Below are 17798 nucleotides of genomic sequence, written 5' to 3' on the forward strand. Positions count from 1 at the left end.
TCTATACAGAAAATGAACCAGGCTGATGTGATTGAGAGTTAACTGCTAGGTAGGCAGGGAAGGCCTCTCTAAAGAAGTGCCATTTAAACTGAAACCAAAAGGAGATCGAGTGGAAAAGCATTCCAAGCAGAGGGAACAGCAAGTGCAAAGCCCCTGAGCAAGAATTGAATTTGCGTGTTCAAGGAAACAAAATGCCAGTATGGCTGAAGCAGAATGAAAAAGGGTGAGAATGGATGAGACAGGGTAGGCCCTATCGCATGCCAGGAAATCAGGCCAGGGAGGCAGTTTATTCCAAGTGTAACGGAAAGCCACTGGATGGATGAGGTCTAATGATGCTGATGAGTGTAGCTAACATTTTTTGAGCCCTTACGAAATGCCAGGTGCTTATTAAGCCCTTCAAATGCGATAACTCATTTAATCCTCACAAGCAATCCAGATGAGGAAATAGAAGCCCGGAGAGGTGCAACCACTAGTCCAAGGTTACATAGCTACATTTAAAGCTCCCTGGGGCTGTTGTGAGGACAGTAAATATCTCCTATTGTTATAGGAGATAACAATAACACAAAGACAGAGCTTGCATTTCAGTTAATGAAAGGAAAGAAAACTAACATCCGCCAGGTTTCCTACTTGTGCCAGGCTCCAGAAGAGTAAGGGTTACTGGAATTCAGAGGCGCATTTCGGTACTTCCTCCTCAGGATATCCTTAGCACTTTCTCTATTTCCCTCTTACACCCTTTCTGCCTTGTTTGCTTGTGGTTTGTGCCCCTAATCATAATAGCTAGCATTTATTTGGTGCTAATGGTGTGCCATGTACCACACCCAGCATATGTACTATGCCCATTTAGTTTATTCTTGAAATGAGTTTTGTTTCCATTTTAGGATGAGGAAATTGAGGTTCAGAGCTGCTTAAGTAAGGGTTCCAAGAATTGGACCTAAGAATTGACAGCCTAGGATTTGAACCCTGGTCCATTAGACACTAGAGTCTAGGCACATAGCCACTGGGCTATAACCACCCACCTCGCACCTTTCCATGAACATATGAGTTTCCCTAAATGTGGCCACAGGGTGGTCTTTACCTCTAGTTGCTTGCTGAGGAGGGTTCACAATCGTACCAATCTCAGAGGTTAAGAAGGTTAAATTAGTTCATCTAGAGGTGGTAGGATGACCAACGGTTTGTTTGCCTGGGACTGCTGGGCTTCCAGGAAAGAGTGACATTCAGTTTCAAAGCTGGGAAAATTGTGGGCACATCAGAACAAGTTGGTCATGAGTGCTTTTGCTCAGTACTATGTGTTCAATGGACATGAATCATTATTGCTTTTCCTTTCCTCTCCTGTTTGACAACAAAAGGTAGCAAGCACCTACTCTGTCCCGTCCTAAGAGCTGGGAATGCTGTAGGCAGTAGTTGGTAGGGGGGTACTGTGTAGAGAACCTAGCTCCAAAGATTCATAAGAAATCCACAGTCCCTGGGGAAACACCAAACCTCCTAGGGTGATTCCAGCAGCCTGTGTGGCATCTTCCTGGGCTGGCAGCACTTGGACTTCAGTGGGAGAGGTTTCAGGGCCTTTTAGGTCCCTGTAGTGACACAGACAGTTGGGGGTCCCCTATTAAGCCTGGCAAGGAGAGGTCTTGAGATAATTGTGGGTAGAAGGAAGAAAATGTGTCTTTGTGGTTTGCCCTGGGCTACAATAAAGACCTAAGAGATAGTATCTCTTATCACGCATTTTTCTGGATGAAGAAACTGAGACTCAGAGACTCAGTGAAGTGACTTGCCCAGAATCATGCAGGAACAGATGGGTAATTGGAATTGGAATCAAGGTCCCAGCGAAGCAGGGATTGTTGGGGCAGGGATAGCGGGACTCCTGCATTTCCCTCCCTCCTGCCCGGCTCGGGTCCCCCACTTGTCTTGACAGCGGCCGGGCAAGTCACGGGGCTCTGTACAGCCGTCTCCACCATCCCGGCTGCCAGCGTCCCGCCCCATCCCCTCCCAACCCTCGAGGGAGGAGAGAGCGGGAAGAGGGGGGTCAGAAAGGCCCGGCTTTATAAAGGCGGCTGGAACCGCGCTGCCCGCCAGACCCTGCCGCCGGGATCTCCAGCTCTGCCCGCCGCCCCACGTGACCGCGCCGACCTCCCCACCCCACTTCCCACCTCCACCGCAGTGAGTTGGGGCGCGTCCCCATTCACCCCCCGACCTTTGCCGAGGCGCGTGGTCTACTGAACCCGGGGTGGGGAGGACAGCTCATCAAGGAGGGCGTTGAAATGGGGGACACCAGACAGAATCCCTATAGCAAGGATTTAGGACCCAGGGGAGCCGGGAGACCCCTCTCCTCCCCGGGCTGGGGGACTGGGAGACAGCAAGCCAACCCCCAGGAATGCATTTGCAGCTGTTACCATGGTAACGTGCAAGCCGCGCCTGCCCTCCGCTAAAGGAAAGAAGAGGTTGGTGGGGTAGCAAGGGCAGGTCCCCGGGAGGTCCAAATTCCTCAAGCAGCGGTAGCACGAGGAAACCGAGGGTGTCCCCTTCCCTTTCCTTGTGCCGCACATCCTCTGGGAGCTAGACCGCAAGTTTCATCGCCTCCCTGACCCTCAGCTTCTGCTTCTGTCTAATGGAGGCAATATTATTGGTTCCAAGTTCCCCGAAGAGCTATCTTGAGGGTAACGATCCAGGCCAGTGCCCTCTCCTGGTCGGACATCGGAGGAGTGGGTTTTAGCGGCCGGGTGGCTGCCGCGACCCCACCCCACCCCCAAGCCCGCTCGCCATGGCCCTCTTCGGGGCCCTCTTCCTAGCGCTGCTGGCAGGCGCTTTCGCCGAGATCCCCGGCTGCAAGATCCGCATCACCTCCAAGGCGCTGGAGCTGGGTAAGGCGCGGGTGCGGGCAGGTGTGCGGGTGAGGGTGAGGTCAGCCCAGCAGTGGGCGCAGGAGCTGAGGGTCTCGCTGCTGCTTCAGTGAAGCAGGAGGGGCTGCGCTTTCTGGAGCAAGAGTTGGAGACCATCACTATTCCGGACCTGCGGGGTAGAGAGGGCCAGTTCTTCTACAACATCTCTGAGTAAGTAGGGGGCCCCGGGGCGGGGTTTCGACGGTGGGGGCGGGGCTTAGGAAATACTGAAGGGAGACTGTTTCCGGAGACTGGATGGCCGAGTGAAATGGGGGCGTGGCCAAATCAATGGGGCCGGACTTAAGAAACGGGATGGGGCCGAGAAGATGAAGGCCAAGTTTACCAACCGAGGCAGGACCAAACAAATGGGCGTGGCCTAGGAAATATAGGCGGGACCAAGAAAAGAAGCAGAAGCCGTGGAATTGAGGCGTGGCCAAAGAGCACGAGAGAGGCGGATTGAAGAAATTTACCAATGGATGAGAGTGGGGTCTATGGCACTCGGGTGGAGCTAATGGGAGCGGCCCTGGGAACAGATAAAAGCCTGTGGTTTAGGACGGAGGGGACCGGTGGGGCGCAGCTTAGGTAATGGAGACAAAATCAAAGGGCTCGGTTAAGGTTAAAAGACCAGGTCTTGTAACCCCAGGGTGTGAGGGTGAAGGGAGTGCAAGGAACAAGACTTCTAAGAGAAGAGGTGAAGCTCACTTTTAACACCTGGGTCAGTAGAAGCTCATCTCCAAGCCACCCTAGTCCAAGTGGAGCCACCCAAGTCCAAGGTGGGCACTTGAGGAGCAATGGAAGAATTCATTCCATCCACCCCACCTTCCTGGACTGGAAGACGAGGGACTGAATTTCCTGTGGTTGGGTGGGGTCCCCTCTTCGTCCTGAATCTGACCCTGCGGCTTCCTGCAGGGTGAAGGTCACAGAGCTGCAGCTGACATCCTCTGAGCTCCATTTCCAGCCAAAGCAGGAGCTGGTACTACAAATCACCAATGCCTCTTTGGGGATACGTTTCCAGAGACAGCTTCTCTACTGGTTCTTGTGAGGACCTGGCACTCTCAGGGGTGTAGCGGGTGGCTCGGGAGGGCTGGGGGTGCTTGGGGCTGTGGGCACTCCCTTAGCCTTTCTGAGTCTCAGTGTCTTCATATATACAATAGGAACGATCATACCCACTTCATGAGGGTTGTTAGGGGTTGGTCGAATGCCTAGTAAACTGTAGAAGTGAAGCCTTATTAAGAAGTATCACAATGTATGGGGGTGAGGAGACGGTCCATGGAGATTCAGTTAAACTCCAAGCTGGGGTGAACATTAACCCTAACCCTCTTTGGCAGCTATGATGGGGGCTATATCAACGCCTCCGCTGAGGGTGTATCCATCCGCATCGCTCTGCACCTCTCTCGAGATTCCACAGGCCGGATGAAAGTGTCCAATGTCTCCTGCCAGGCCTCTGTCTCCAGAATGCACGCAGCCTTTGGGGGAACCTTCAGGTAAGCCCCACCCCCATCCCCGGTGCACCCACTTTGAGCCCCACAGCTCATCTGCCTAGTGCAATGCAAAGTGCACAGGCTTGGGAGTCAGACCATCTGGGTCCAAATCTCAGGGCCACCATTTCATGGCTGTGTGATCTTGGGCAAGTCCCTGAAGCTCTGTGCCTTAATTTCCTCATTGGTCACATGGGGATGATAATAGACCCTATTTTATAAGATGTTGTAAGGCTTATTTGTGTTAACATATGTAAAATATTTAGAACAGTACCTGGCATATATGGCTAGCCACTTAGATAAGAGTAACTAGAGAAGTGTGCAGTTGGGCCTGAACTGGGTTCTCAATAATTGGTAGCACTTACTAATAACAAAAATAATTACAATAGGTCTAGGTTTTGGGCTCAGAAGGGGACTTTGTACTTGCTCTGGAAGAGGGTGGGAAAGAGAAGGGTAGATTTATCATCTCATTTTGGTACACTCAATTTTTTACTTATTCAACCAAGTGTGTGCCAGTTCCTTGAGGATTCAGACAGGAACTCAGAGCCTAGTTGGAGGGACAAAACATTTGACATTGAGGTCCTGAGAGAGGGACTAAGAAAATATCCTGGGTGTTCAGAGGGCAGTCGGGGGAGACTGCCTGAAAGAGGAAGCATCTGAGCCAGACGGAAGTATAGGACGGGGACACTGAGGGTGGACGGGTGGGCACATGGAGGTGGCGATGCCCAGAGCGGGTTTGAGGAATGGTGAGAAGATTCATTTGGCTCGCTGGGGGCTGGGATAGGAGAGGAAATCTTGAGAATAAAGCGAGAGGGGATTTGGCCCACATCATGGAAAACCTCTATTAAAGAGCTGGTAATTGTGGTCAAAATCGAGGTATCCATCTCCACTGCCTCCCTCTCTCTGGTCACTGTGATCTCTCCTGGACCTGGATTGGGATGAGGGCAGGGTATGGGCTCACCCAGCTATCCTCTCATCACAGGAGGGTGTATGAAATCCTCTCCACGTTCATCACCTCGGGGATGCGCTTCCTCCTCAACCAGCAGGTATGGGCAGTGGCAGGTCTGGGGGACAGTGGGAGTGGGCCTGCCGTGTCTTTCAAAGGCCCTGACTCTGGCCCCCACCTCCCAGATCTGCCCCGTGCTCTTCCACGCAGGGATGGTGCTGCTCAACTCCCTCCTGGACACCGTGCCTGGTGAGTTGGCGCTGCAGGGTGGGGAGCTCTGGGCCAGGCCCTGGGGCTGGACTGGGGGTGAGGAGGCTGGAGACACAGCTGTCAGGCAGCGCCTCAGAGGAGGCCCCTTTCATGCCCTGCTGTGGAAGGGCTCTGGGTTCAAATGTGGCCTCTGCCACCCATTTGCTGTGTGACCCAAGGCAAGTATTCACTTCTCTCTGGGACTTGGGTTTCTTGCTTGGCTGGCGTTCCTCCTGGGGTTCCTGTGAGGACTAACTGAGGGGCTGGTTGTCAAGGTCCCTTGACAACCTCCGGGGTTCCTGTGAGGACTGAGGGGCTGGTTGTCAAGGTCCTCGATATGTGTTTGCTGATCGCTGGGGTCCTATTTGTGTTCACCACTTGGCACTGAATAGGTACTTAATTATCATGAATTCCTTTTTCCTAAGCTGTGACCTCTGTTTGCTGTGGGGCAGAGATCATCACGCACCCCCCCCCCCCGCCCCACAGGGCATGGGCAGGGAAAACTAACGAAGGAAGGGAAGTTCTTTTGCCATCTTGTTCAGTGAGCTGATGAAACCCCAGCAGTAGTAGTAGTAATGACAGCTAACATTGTTGAGCACTTACTCCACATCAGGCACTAAGTGTTTTCCACATAAAACTAATTTGATCCTCATAACAACCATTTTATGGATGAGAAACTGAGGCCCAGAGAGCGTAAGCACCTTGCCCAGACTCATACAGCTTCAAGTGACTTGAGCCTCTCCCGGCAGTACGCAGTTCTGTGGACAATTACGTTGGCATTGACTACTCCCTCCTAAAGGATCCTGCCGTCTCTGCCAGCCATCTGGACATGGACTTCCGGGTGAGCTGCCCAGCTGGTGTGTGTGTCACCTCTGACCTAACTAGACTCCCTCCTTTTCCCCGGAATCACTGGTTTTGTCTTCCAAAAGCACAGCTCTCAGGAGACCACTCCATTGCTCGGAAAGCTGTGGCCTCGTTGCCTGCAGAACTAGGCCTACCTCCTGGGTCTGGCATTTGAGGCTTGTTACTCTTGTTTGGCCCCACCTTTCTAACTTCATCCTGTTCCTCTGCAGCTACTTTCCGAAATACGCCCCTAGCTTCCTACCTCAGGGCCTTTGCTCATGCACTGCCTTTCCCTGTCTCCCTGAAGGAGTTGGACATAGAGCTCTGTGCACATAACCTCATTCCATCCTCTCACAACCTAGGTGTCAGGTACTAACGTGATACCCATTTTAGAGATGTGGAGACTTGCTCAGAGAGGTGACACCACTTGCCCAAGGCCACACAGCACCTATGCTCCTCTCGTGGAGGGTAGCAGTTTCAGAGCTGACTCTGGAGCTAGAATGCCTGAAATTCAGATCCTGGCTCTGCCACTTACTAGCTATGTGACCATAAGCAAGTGGCTTAACTTTTCTGTGTCTGTTTCCTAATATGTAAATGGAAATAACACAGTAAGAAAACAAACCTCCTAAGATTAAAGGAGTTGGTCTGTGTAAAGAGCACAGAATTTCTACCATGTATATGTAAGCAGTAGCTACTATCTTTACTGCCACCTAGCTTTCAAGTTCCTCTCAAATGCCACCTCTACTTTGAACCCCTTCCTAAGCCTTCCTTCTCTGGTCTGATGGCTTTGCTGCTTCACAGCACTCCTTTTGATGCCTTCTAAGAAATGTGCTTGTGGGTCCCTCAAGGGCAGCCACTGGGTCTGACTCCCCACCATCCCCCACAATGCCTAGCGCAGGGCCTGGAGACATCTGGGTGCTGGGCCAGTCGGCCTTGGCCCTGAACCTAATCCCCGTACCCCAGGGGTCCTTCTTTCCTCTGGACCAGGGGAACTGGAGCCTGCTCAACCAGGCAGTGGAGCCCCAGCTGCTGGAGGAGGAGCGGATGGTGTACGTGGCCTTCTCTGAGTTCTTCTTCGACACTGCCCTGGAGAGTTACTTCCAGGCAGGGGCCCTGCAGCTGTTGCTGGTGGGGGATAAGGTATGCCAGGGCCAGTTTGTAGGGTGGGCAAGAGGGGGCCAGTGATGTAGCTCCTGATGACCCTGCCTCACCCCCACCTCCCGTCCAGGTGCCCCGTGATCTGGACATGCTGCTGAGGGCCTCCTACTTTGGGAGCATTGTCCTGGTGAGTCTTATGGGAGGTAGGGACGTGGCCAGGAAGGGTGGGCACATGACCTGCAGGGGACCTGTGAAGTGTGCGGGGTGGGGGGGGGCCCCAGTGGTAGCCACGGAGTAGACGGAAGGCCTGGCCTCTGGCTTCTGGCCAAGTCCCCTCTCCTAGCCGAGCTTGTGGCCACATCTGTGAAGGGGCCTCGCTACTTCCTGTGCTGTCCTTCTCGAAGCCATGATGACAATGGGCTGAGCACCCAAGCTCTGCAAGTGGAGGAACTTTAAAACAATATATATACATATATATATACATTTTTTTCCCCTTATTTTCCCTAGTTTAATGCGGAGAGGGGTGGGAGTTTAAAATTTTAAAAGAACTATTTCAGTGTTCTCAGTTCCGTTTTGTAAATGATGGAGCTAGGATGTGAACCTGGATTTGAATCTGTGATTCCAGGTCACACTGGCATTGGATGCCCGTAGGTACTGGCCATACTGTACAACCTCACAGGGTTGTCATGAATATTAAATGAACTAAGACACGTAAAGCAAAGGAACAGGACCTGGAACAGAGTACGTGCTCAGTAAACACCAGCTGCCATTATTATTGCCAGCATTATCATCATCAAACGTACGGTCAAGCTTTGTTAACAGCATGGACTCCATGCCAGACTGCCTGGGTTTGAATCCCAGTTCTGCAACTGAATAACTACATAATCTTGGCCAAGTTACTAAACCTCTCTGTGCCTCAATTTCCCCATCTCAAAAAGAATAACAATACCTGCCTCACATGGTTATGGTGAGAGTTAAATGAAGTGTTTGGTGAAGAGTAAGCACTTGGTCAGTGTGTGGGAATTTCACAGGATTCGTACATTGCATCTGGAAGAACTAGCACAGCAGCTGAGAGACAGGAGCTATGGCAGGGGGCTGGGATATGCAATGCAGACTGTCCCCGAGGAGTCGGGATTGGAGCTGGATCCTGACATACTGAGAATTAGGAAAGCAGAAAGAGAGGGAAGGAGACATTCTTATAACAGGATGTCCCTTTGTGTGAACAAAGGCACAGAGACCGGACACAGTTCTGGAGGGTTTGTGAAGCCACAGCTGTTTTCTTATTTGTCACTCTGGGCTCCCAGAGGGCAGAGCCTGAGCCACCCCCTCCTCCCCGGGGGCTCCCCAGAGAACAAATCTGGGACTTGACCCTCCATCCTTGCTCCGTCTGCAGAGCCCAGCAGTGATTGACTCCCCGCTGAAGTTGGAGCTGCGGGTCACGGCACCACCTCGCTGTACCATCAAGCCGTCGGGCACCACCGTCTCCGTCACTGCCAGTGTCATCATCGCCCTGGCCCCACCCAACCAGCCCGAGGTCCAGCTGTCCACCATGGTCATGGTGCGGGCACCAGAATGAGGCCGGCCAAGGGTTGGGGAGAAGTGGGCTGGGGACCTGCCTGGTCAATAACACACTGCCCCTCCCCACATTCTCGCAGGACGCCCGACTCAGCGCCAAGATGACGCTCCGGGGGAAGGCACTGCGCATACAGCTGGACCTGCGCAAGTAGGCAGATGTCTGAACATCTTGGGCAAGCCCTTAACCTCTCCACACCTCAGTGTCTTCAGGATAATCACAGCTGCCCACAAGAACTGGGGGGGGGGCTAAAATTCAGTCATAGCTACCAGCCACTGGAGAGCTGCGGTCTTTCTTTGTTAATGCATAAAAAGGGCTTTATTAAAGTGTGACTTCTCTGCACTCACAACCCAGAGGCGGGCAGAGCCGGTATTATCCCCAAACTGGCCCAGTAAGGTTAAGTGACATGCCCAGTCACACAACAGAGCCCAAGAACATGGGTTTGCGCAGAAACCTCAACACAACTCAGCTTGTGATCTTAAGACAAGTCATTTTATCTTTCTAAGCTTCATTGTCTTCGTGCGTTAAACATAGACAAAAGTAGCATCTACTTTCCAGGGCTGTGATGTCCAATGTGGTAGACACTAGCCACAGATGGCTATTTATGTTTCAATGAATTATAATTAAGTAGCTCCTCAGTTGTATTAACCACATTTCTGTAGCCACATGTAGCTTGTGGCTACGGCGTGGAGAGTACAGATACAGAACATTTTACAGAAAATTCTGTTGGGCAGCGCTGTTCTGAGAAAGGAGTTAAACGAATGTGAATGCAGGGCAGTGGTTAAGAGCCTCGATTCTGGAGGCAAGGCAGGTTCTGCCGTTTCCCAGCTGTGTGACCTTAGGCAAATTCCTTAACTTTTCCCAGGCCTCATCTATAAAGTACAGATTGTAATAGTGCCCACTTCTGGGGTTGTTATCAGGATCAAATCAGGTGGCACTGGAAAACATTTTCATATTTTAAACATGTTTAGTGTCTGGCAGGGAGTAAGCATTGTACGTTTTGTTAAATAAAAATAACACATGGAAAGCTATCAGCAGAAGTCTAGGATGTAGGACGTGATCAATAAATTAAGTAGCAAAAAAGGAGACCTAAAGAGGGAGAAATGGCTCACCCCAGGATGCATACCTGGAGACCAGAACCCCCTGGAAAGGTGGATAGGTGTGACATCTAAGACTGAAACTCAGCCTCTGGTGGCTAGGCCTGGACGACAAGCGGGGGGAGCTTTCTGGACTCATGCTCACTGGGTGCTTCTTTCTCTCCCACAGGTTCCGAATCTACTCGAACCAGTCTACGCTGGAGTCCCTGGCAGTGAGTTGGGAACGGTGGGTGGGCCGAGGCTGGGGTCCGGGTGAGCAGCTAAGGCAAACCCACCCCCTCATCACTGCCCTGACTCCACCCCTTCCCCCCAGCTGATCCCGCTGCAGGCCCCTCTGAAGACCATGCTGCAGATTGGGGTGATGCCCTTGCTCAATGGTAGGGTGGGGGTGTGAGGAGGGAGGGGGGAGGTGAGGGGAGCTGGGTGGGCCCAGACTCAGCCAGCTGTTTCCACTTACAGAGCGGACCCGGCGTGGGGTGCAGATCCCACTCCCTGAGGGGATAGACTTTGTGCACGAGGTGGTGACGAACCATGCGGTGAGTGGACATCATGGGGAAGGAGGGCAGAGCCTCCCCTCCGTCTGCAGGCCCACAGAGCCCTCCACCATCTGACCCAGCTCCTCCCTTATCCATTGCCTCCTCCCATTTTAACTTTACATCAGGCTCCTCTAGCCCTTTGCACGGGCTGTGCCCTTAACCGTGGGACCGTTCCCTGATTCCACCCCCAATCCTACTCATCTTTCAGGTCGTAGCTAAGAGGTCACCTCCTTGAGGAAGCCCTCCTTGACCCCCACAGGCTGTGCTCCTGCAGCCTCTGTTTCAGCATCCTTCCCTGGGAGTTGTATGAACCAGTGCTGTTGGCTCTCCCACTAGATTGAAAATGCAAGGCCAAGGTCTCTCTATCTCTAAACTCTGTCCTCAGTGGGGGAATAAATAGACTCCCTTCTCTGCCCCCCTGCACAGGGCTTCATCACCATCGGGGCGGACCTCCACTTTGCCAAAGGGCTTCGAGAGGTGATTGAGAAGAACCGGCCTGCCGTTCCCACAGACCCTGCGGCATCCAGTACCCCACCACCCTCCACGGCAGCGGCAGCTGTCTGAGCAGTCAACCCCTACCCCCTGACAGCTGCATTCAGGACTCCACTGTCTCATCCCCTCCCTCACTCTGTCACAGCCTATATATTGTCCTTTCTAATCCCCAGTGCCACAGAGAAGACGGGGTTTTAAGCTGTACCCAATTTAATTCCATAATCACAGTCAATCCAGCAATTACAGTCCGTCCAACCTCCCAGTGGGCTGTCCTGAGCTCTATTGTGTTCCTGGGGTGGCATCAGTGCATTAAGGGCATTCTTCAAGCAGGGAGGGGGCCGGGCCCCACCGCTGTCAGGAATAAAGTGCTAACTTCCCCCAAGGCTGTCTATGTGAGGCACAGGGGCCTGCTGGAGGGGGAAAAGGGTGGGGAGCGGTCCTGGAGGCAGGGACCAGCCCCACAGGGACATTTTGCATCAAGGAGGACCTCCCTTCTAGTAGGAGAAGCTCGGAGGGGCTGGATCAGGCAGTGGGGGCTGGCCCCCGGGGTCCTTAGTATGGCTGCTTATTCAGAAAGCGGGAGAACATGGTGAGGGCAGCCTGGGGCATGTCGGTGGGGACCATGTGTCCAGCGCCCTGAGGAGCAAAGCTTTGTGAGATTGCCTCCCCGTAGAGCCCCCGCCCCTGGGCACTTCCTTCATCCCACTGGATTCCCCAAGCCTGTGCCCTTCCTCCCCCCTGCCCCTGCCCCAAGCCTTCCATTCTTCCAGTCTCCCCCAGGAAACCTGCCCTTACAGGGGCCAGATGGTAACCAGCATAAAAGGAAATGGGAAGTAAAGGACAGGTGGTTCCCCTCTAGCCCTAGCGAGCCCTCCCAGGCCCAGGACTTACCTTGATGGTGAGAAAGGCGATGTGGGAGAACTCCTTCACGAAGCCAGCAATCTGTTCCCCACTGTCCCCGTAGTCAACTAACCAGGGTCGGCGCTGCACCTCCATCTGCCCCACCAGGAAAGACTTAGCGGCTCAGAGCCACCCATCATTCCTGCTCACAGCTGCCAAGCCTCAAGACCTCAGGGGCCGGAATGCCTCCAGCTGTGCCCTGTCTGCCAGGCACACTCGTCCTACCCCTGCAACCACCTCACCCCTGAGGCCAGCATCCCTGCTTTACCTTCTGATTGAGAGAATCCACAAACCACTCATCCCCCATGAAATTGCAGGCCATGTCCACATCTCCGTTGTAGAGCAGGATCCGGTATTTCTGGAATAGGGCAGGGGAGAAGAGGAGGATCTGGAATAAAGGTTCCTGCCCTCACCAGGTTCAAGTCCTACCCCTCAGGGAATTCAAGCGGTCCAGCTAAACAGCATGGACCAGGAAATGCGTGTGTTTTCTGATTGCTTCCTACAGTGCTCTACAAAATGCTTTACCTATGAAGGTACATACCATTATTAATCCCATTTTACAGATGGGGAAACCAAGTCTCAAGATATGTGAGAAACCTGCCCAGGGCCACATGCTTAGTAAAGGAACTTGCACCCAGGCAATCTGACCCCAGAGCTGTATAGACCTGATCCTAACCTGGCTCTGCCAGTGTCTCCTAGGTGACCTTGGACAAAGCTCTCTCCTACCCTGGACTTCCATTTGCCCATTTTTTAAATTTTTTTCCACTTTTGTTTATTTTAAGCTCCAAGTCAAGCAGTTGTTTCAACCTAGTTGCGAAGGGCACAGCTCACAGTGGCCCATGCAGGAATTGAACCGGCAACCCTGGTGTTAGAGCACCGCACTCTATCAAACTGAGCCAGCTGGCCGCCCCATTGGCCCATTTGTAACACGATCTGACCAGCTCTTCTCACCCTAAAGGCTCCTTGGCTGATGCAGACCCCTCAGCCTCCTACAGCGGAGCAGCCACTTCCAAATGCTGACCCTGCCAACTACAGGACCTCAGGCAAGTGACCTCGCATCTTGGAGTTTTAGTTTCCCGTTTCCCTGCCTTGCCCTACACCTTCAGGGCCCTGGAGCTGCTGGTGGACACAGCTGTGCTGCCCCTACTCACCTGTGTGGCGAGCAGCTTAAGGTACGGAGAGTACATGCTTTGGTAGAGACGGCGGTATTGTATATTCACCAGGAAGCTGCGGGAACACGTGGGCAGGCCCCGGGAAGACCAGGTCGGGGAGAAAAAGAGTCAACAGATCAGACCCCCCTCCTACCCCCAAGCTCCAGCCTAGGAGGCAGACAGCTGGGATTCAGTCCCTTCCTCGGGCGTGCCACCTCTCTAGGACTTACTTGGATGGCGGGGCTGGAATTCAGAGGTATTCAACCCACCCCATTGAGAAATACACAGGGACACTTTGTTTCAATGAACAGGATGTAACTGGCACTTAAGAGTATCGGGGCTGCAAGTGTGAGAACCACAGCATAAACAACAGCTGGGCGCGGGCATTGACCAATCCAGAAGGGACCTGAGTGGCCCCTGCTGTATCAGGCATCACCTTTTATTGCAGGGGTCACAGGACATCTGAGCAGGTGGGGATGCTTTTGGAGTAGGGGTGGTGGTGGGGGGGTTGGGAGCATGTTTATTTAGTAAACACCATGGAAGTAATTGATATTTTGACCACCAATGTGGCCATTTAAGAATGAACTGGCTGAGTATCAACCAAGTTAGGAGTTAACCATCCTGTGCAACAATTCACTGTCATGCCCTGAGAGCTCGCAGTACACCCTTTGAGAAACTCTAGCCAAAGGATCCCTGGGGATCTTTCTGATGCCCCTGAGCCCCAACAGCCCGCCACCCCCCAGGCCACGGTGGCCACAGAACCTCACTTGCACATGTCCCAGCGGGGCAGCTGTTCGGGGATGTGGAGGGCCTTCCTCACGAAAGGGTTGTTGAGGTAGGCGGACGGGGCTGTGGTGTTGGTGCAGGGGGGGTCCAGCTGTACCCTAACCCCAGAACGCAGCAGTGCCTGGGGGGCAGATGGAGCGTCAGGGTCTTCGCTTCCCTGCCCTGCCCCTCCCACCCCGCCGGGAGGAGGTCCAGGCCTCTGCACCTGATGCCTCATCCACTTGACTGGCAGGCGAGTGAAGATGTTGCCCAAATCCTGGACCATGACAGTATCCTTCTCATACCTGCAAGGGAAGTGGGGGGCGGTGGGTGCCTGAGCTTCCACCTGGGGCTGGCCCAGCGGGCACCTGGGCGGGCTTACCTTACATGGCCGGGTACCCCCCCAGCACATGGGGCGTACAGGTTGTAGATGTTGAGCCCAGAGTTGCCCACGATGCGCGACACTTCCTGGACCTGCAGTGACACACCGAGCCACCATGCTTTACAAAACCCCGGCCACCTCATGACCTCACCAACTTGTCCCAAGATTTAGTGCTTTCCTACTTCACCTTCTCATTACCCTTCACCCCCCGTGAAGGTAAGAAACTGAGTCTCAATGGAAGGAATCTGCTAGACCTGGGACCAAATCCTAGTGCTTCTACTTCCTAGCTCTGTGACTTCAGGCAAGTGACTTCAACACTCTGGGCCTCAGTTTCCTCATCTGGACAATGTGGATAATATACAATCACCCTTGAGGGGGAATCTGGAAGATTAAGTAATCTACACTGACACTTCAGCAGTCCTGGCACTGGCAGATGTTGGATAAGTGAGAATGCCTCTCCCCACACAGGGGTTACAGGATTTGCCCAGCAAGTCACAGGAAGTGGTGGTGGGAACACATCCATAGTCACATGTCCCAGAGAACACCCAATTGCTGAAGGATGCAGGATAGGACAGCAATGAGGGGTGGGGGACAGGGAGTCCCCAGCGAGGGGATGTGGCCCTGTCCTCTCAGGATTGGAAGTATCAGGGGTGACACAGGGTAGGGGCAGAACCTCACACTCGTCACGCATTCTGGGTCTTTGTTGTCGTAGAAGTTACACTTGTTTTGAGAGCAGCAGTGGGTCTGGAGGGAAGACCAGAGCCTGAAGGAGATGAAAATGAAAGTGTTTAGGCCTGTGGTGAGCAGGTAAGGTGAGAGGCCCACCTTCTGCCTCCAACCTCCCATCACAACCTAACCCGAGGGGACAGAGGAAATCACAGAATGTGGTATGTAGGTCTCCGACCTAGCTGCCCTGGGGCCATCCTGCCAGCTCTCCTTGGTCCCTTTAAACTCTGATCTCCAGCCTTTGGCCTTTTAGCACCAAACCCTTCTAGCAACCTCAAACCTCACCTTCTACTCATAAACCAGGGATATTATGTGACTGGAGGACAGACATGAGATTTTGTAACCTCTCCCACCCTGAAGATTGCCCGACTTCCTCCGTCCCATACCTGTTCCCCAGAAGGCCATGGTAGTAGGCGAAATAGACGAGGGAGTTGTCATTCTGCTCATAGGAGGAGAGTCCATTGCCCACAGCCAACCCCTGTGAAACAGCCAGTGTGTTCAGCTCATCGGTAGGATGAAGTGGGGGAGCCTCCCTTGACCTACATCCAGACCTCCAGCAATTTGGCAGCTGACACCCAGGGTGGTTTGTGGGGATGGGTGGGTGGGGGAGGCCACTCAACACACAGAACATAGCTGGCAGCCTGACAGGTGAGTCTCCTGTCACAGGAGGCAAGTAAGCAGAGAGTGCCTCTTGAGGCAAGGATGTCATGAAGAAGACTGGGCTGGACGAGTTGACCTGTTTGACCTCAATAATCAGGAGGCTATGGCTACAAGTTGCCTCCCCGCCCCCCTGCAGCTGTCATGCACCTGAAGGTTCATGCTGGGATCCTGCATGACCAAGACAGCCAGGGTGGGGATGTAAATGCCGGCATAGCTCTCTCCTGTCAGGAAAAGTTCATTGTCCTTGTATTCCGGGAAGAGGCGGAAGAAATCTTGAAGGGCCTCATAATTACTCTGGGCGACCTGGAGATGGCAGGGTGGGGGGAATCAGGAAGCTTTGGTATCTGAGCCGGGAAGAATTTCAGAGATAATGACACCAACCCACCCTATTTGTGCAAGAGGAAGTGACTTGTAGTGACAAGACCACATCGTATAGCATGTGACAGAGCCAAAAATGGACTCCAAGGCCATGCTCTTTTCCTGTATCATGCCACCTTTAAAGAACCAGGGGGGCTGGGGCACGTGGGCAGGCACTGGACTCACCTCGGTGTCATTGGTTGCATAAGACTTGTCATTGGAGTAGGAGAAGCCCACCCCAGCTGGGGACTCCAGGTACAACATGTTGGCAATCTGGGGGGGGAGGAGGAAACAAGCTGAAGAGGGCTCCCCACCCCATCTAAGTGCCCAGTCATACCCGCAGGACCCACAGCACCGGCTATACCAGGTTCCAAGAATAGGGGTTGTACTCCAGGGTGACACCATCTGGCTGGATCTGAGGAGGAAAGAGATAGCCGACTGGGTGGTGGGAACTGGCCACCCGGTCAAGCCACTGGCACAGATACAGAAACTGAGGCTCAGGAAAAGGACACTTTTTTTCTTTAGAAATCACAAAGGGGCTCTTGAGCCTTGCCTTTGCTCAGGCCCGCTCCAAACTCTTTGGAGTGCACTTTCTCTTCTAATAATGGCCCTTGAGCCACTTTCCGCTTGGGCCCGCTTCTATTTCTTTGAAGTGTACTTTTTCTTTTAATAAATTGCTTTTCACTACTTTAAAAAAATAAAAAATAAAAAGAATCACAAAGGCCTTCTCTCCCTCTTCCCTGGCCTTTTCCTTTGGGAAATGTCCCCTCCCTCTCCCTTTCCTGGGTTATGGAGAGCTGCTTTCCACTCACCAGGAAGGGCCCGTGCTCGGTGAGGAAGCCATCTAGGGAGCTGCAGCCCGGCCCTCCGTTGAGCCAAAGCACCACAGGGCTGGTCTTGGGATCCTTCTGGGACTCCACAAACCTGGGAGGGGAGTGAGGCCCGGGTGGGCGCAGGTGGAGGCGCCCCTTCCAGCCCTCCCTGCTCCCAGGCTCCCTCAGGGGGCTTCAGGACGCCCCACCCCCCAGTCCTCTCCCCTGGTGGGCATCGCAGTGTCCCTTCCCACCCGCCATGGGAGGGAGGGAGGGAGAGAGGGACGCGGACCAGTAGTGGAGGTGCTTCGAGCCAGAGCCTTTGAGGTAGCCAGAGTATTGGCGGAAAGACGGCTGTTTGGCCAGCCCGGGCAGACACTGGATTTCGTCCTGGTCGGGGGCTGCCTCGCCTCGAGGCCCCCAGAAGAGCAGCAGCAGCAGACAGAACCGCGGCGACAGAGCTGCTCGGACCATCTGCGGACAAAGCGGGTGCCGGCTGTTTACTGGTTCCTGGCTGCTCCGCGACTGCACGCAGCTGTCCCTGCGGAGGAGCTGGCGACGCATCGCCGAGGAAAGCCTCGGCCCGGGCCTCAACTCCCACGGCCGAGCCTCTTCCGCTCGCCCCTCGCGCCGTCAGGGGCTCCGGGATCCCTTCCAGCCTCCGGAGTCCCCTCACCTCTGCTTCCCCGCGTCCTTGCTTCCCAGGAAGTGCCTGGCGACTGGAAGTCATGTGTAGGCCGAGTCACGTGTACTCCCACGTCACGTGACAGACTTCCTCCCGCCGCTCTCGGGTCTGCGCACCCGGGGGATGGAGGGGGCGGTGGCTGCAGCTGTCGGCGCCGGGTGAGGGACAACGGGCC

General features: G+C 53.8%; 2 protein-coding genes across 2 annotated transcripts; one reads left to right on the forward strand and one right to left on the reverse strand.

Annotated features, from left to right (window-relative positions):
* Nucleotides 1–2003: 2003 nt before the first annotated feature.
* PLTP (phospholipid transfer protein) lies at nucleotides 2004–11448 on the forward strand. The gene is made up of 16 exons (XM_033095311.1): nucleotides 2004–2154; nucleotides 2629–2855; nucleotides 2945–3044; nucleotides 3783–3911; nucleotides 4202–4357; nucleotides 5334–5397; nucleotides 5483–5546; nucleotides 6296–6387; nucleotides 7353–7529; nucleotides 7618–7674; nucleotides 8881–9045; nucleotides 9143–9210; nucleotides 10327–10369; nucleotides 10471–10534; nucleotides 10617–10693; nucleotides 11120–11448. Exons 2-16 carry the CDS (start codon nucleotides 2756–2758, stop codon nucleotides 11255–11257), a joined length of 1494 nt encoding a protein of 497 aa, XP_032951202.1. The 5' UTR covers nucleotides 2004–2154; nucleotides 2629–2755; the 3' UTR covers nucleotides 11258–11448.
* Nucleotides 11378–17764, reverse strand: CTSA (cathepsin A). The gene is made up of 15 exons (XM_033095312.1): nucleotides 17615–17764; nucleotides 17231–17412; nucleotides 16939–17050; nucleotides 16491–16541; nucleotides 16313–16399; nucleotides 15917–16072; nucleotides 15496–15587; nucleotides 15062–15146; nucleotides 14384–14475; nucleotides 14228–14306; nucleotides 14004–14143; nucleotides 13237–13312; nucleotides 12354–12443; nucleotides 12077–12181; nucleotides 11378–11821 (listed from the first exon to the last, which is right to left on the reverse strand). Exons 1-15 carry the CDS (start codon nucleotides 17666–17668, stop codon nucleotides 11738–11740), a joined length of 1485 nt encoding a protein of 494 aa, XP_032951203.1. The 5' UTR covers nucleotides 17669–17764; the 3' UTR covers nucleotides 11378–11737.
* Nucleotides 17765–17798: the final 34 nt, after the last annotated feature.

This window comes from Rhinolophus ferrumequinum, chromosome 23, assembly GCF_004115265.2.
Source record: "Rhinolophus ferrumequinum isolate MPI-CBG mRhiFer1 chromosome 23, mRhiFer1_v1.p, whole genome shotgun sequence".
Classification (NCBI taxonomy): domain Eukaryota; kingdom Metazoa; phylum Chordata; class Mammalia; order Chiroptera; family Rhinolophidae; genus Rhinolophus; species Rhinolophus ferrumequinum.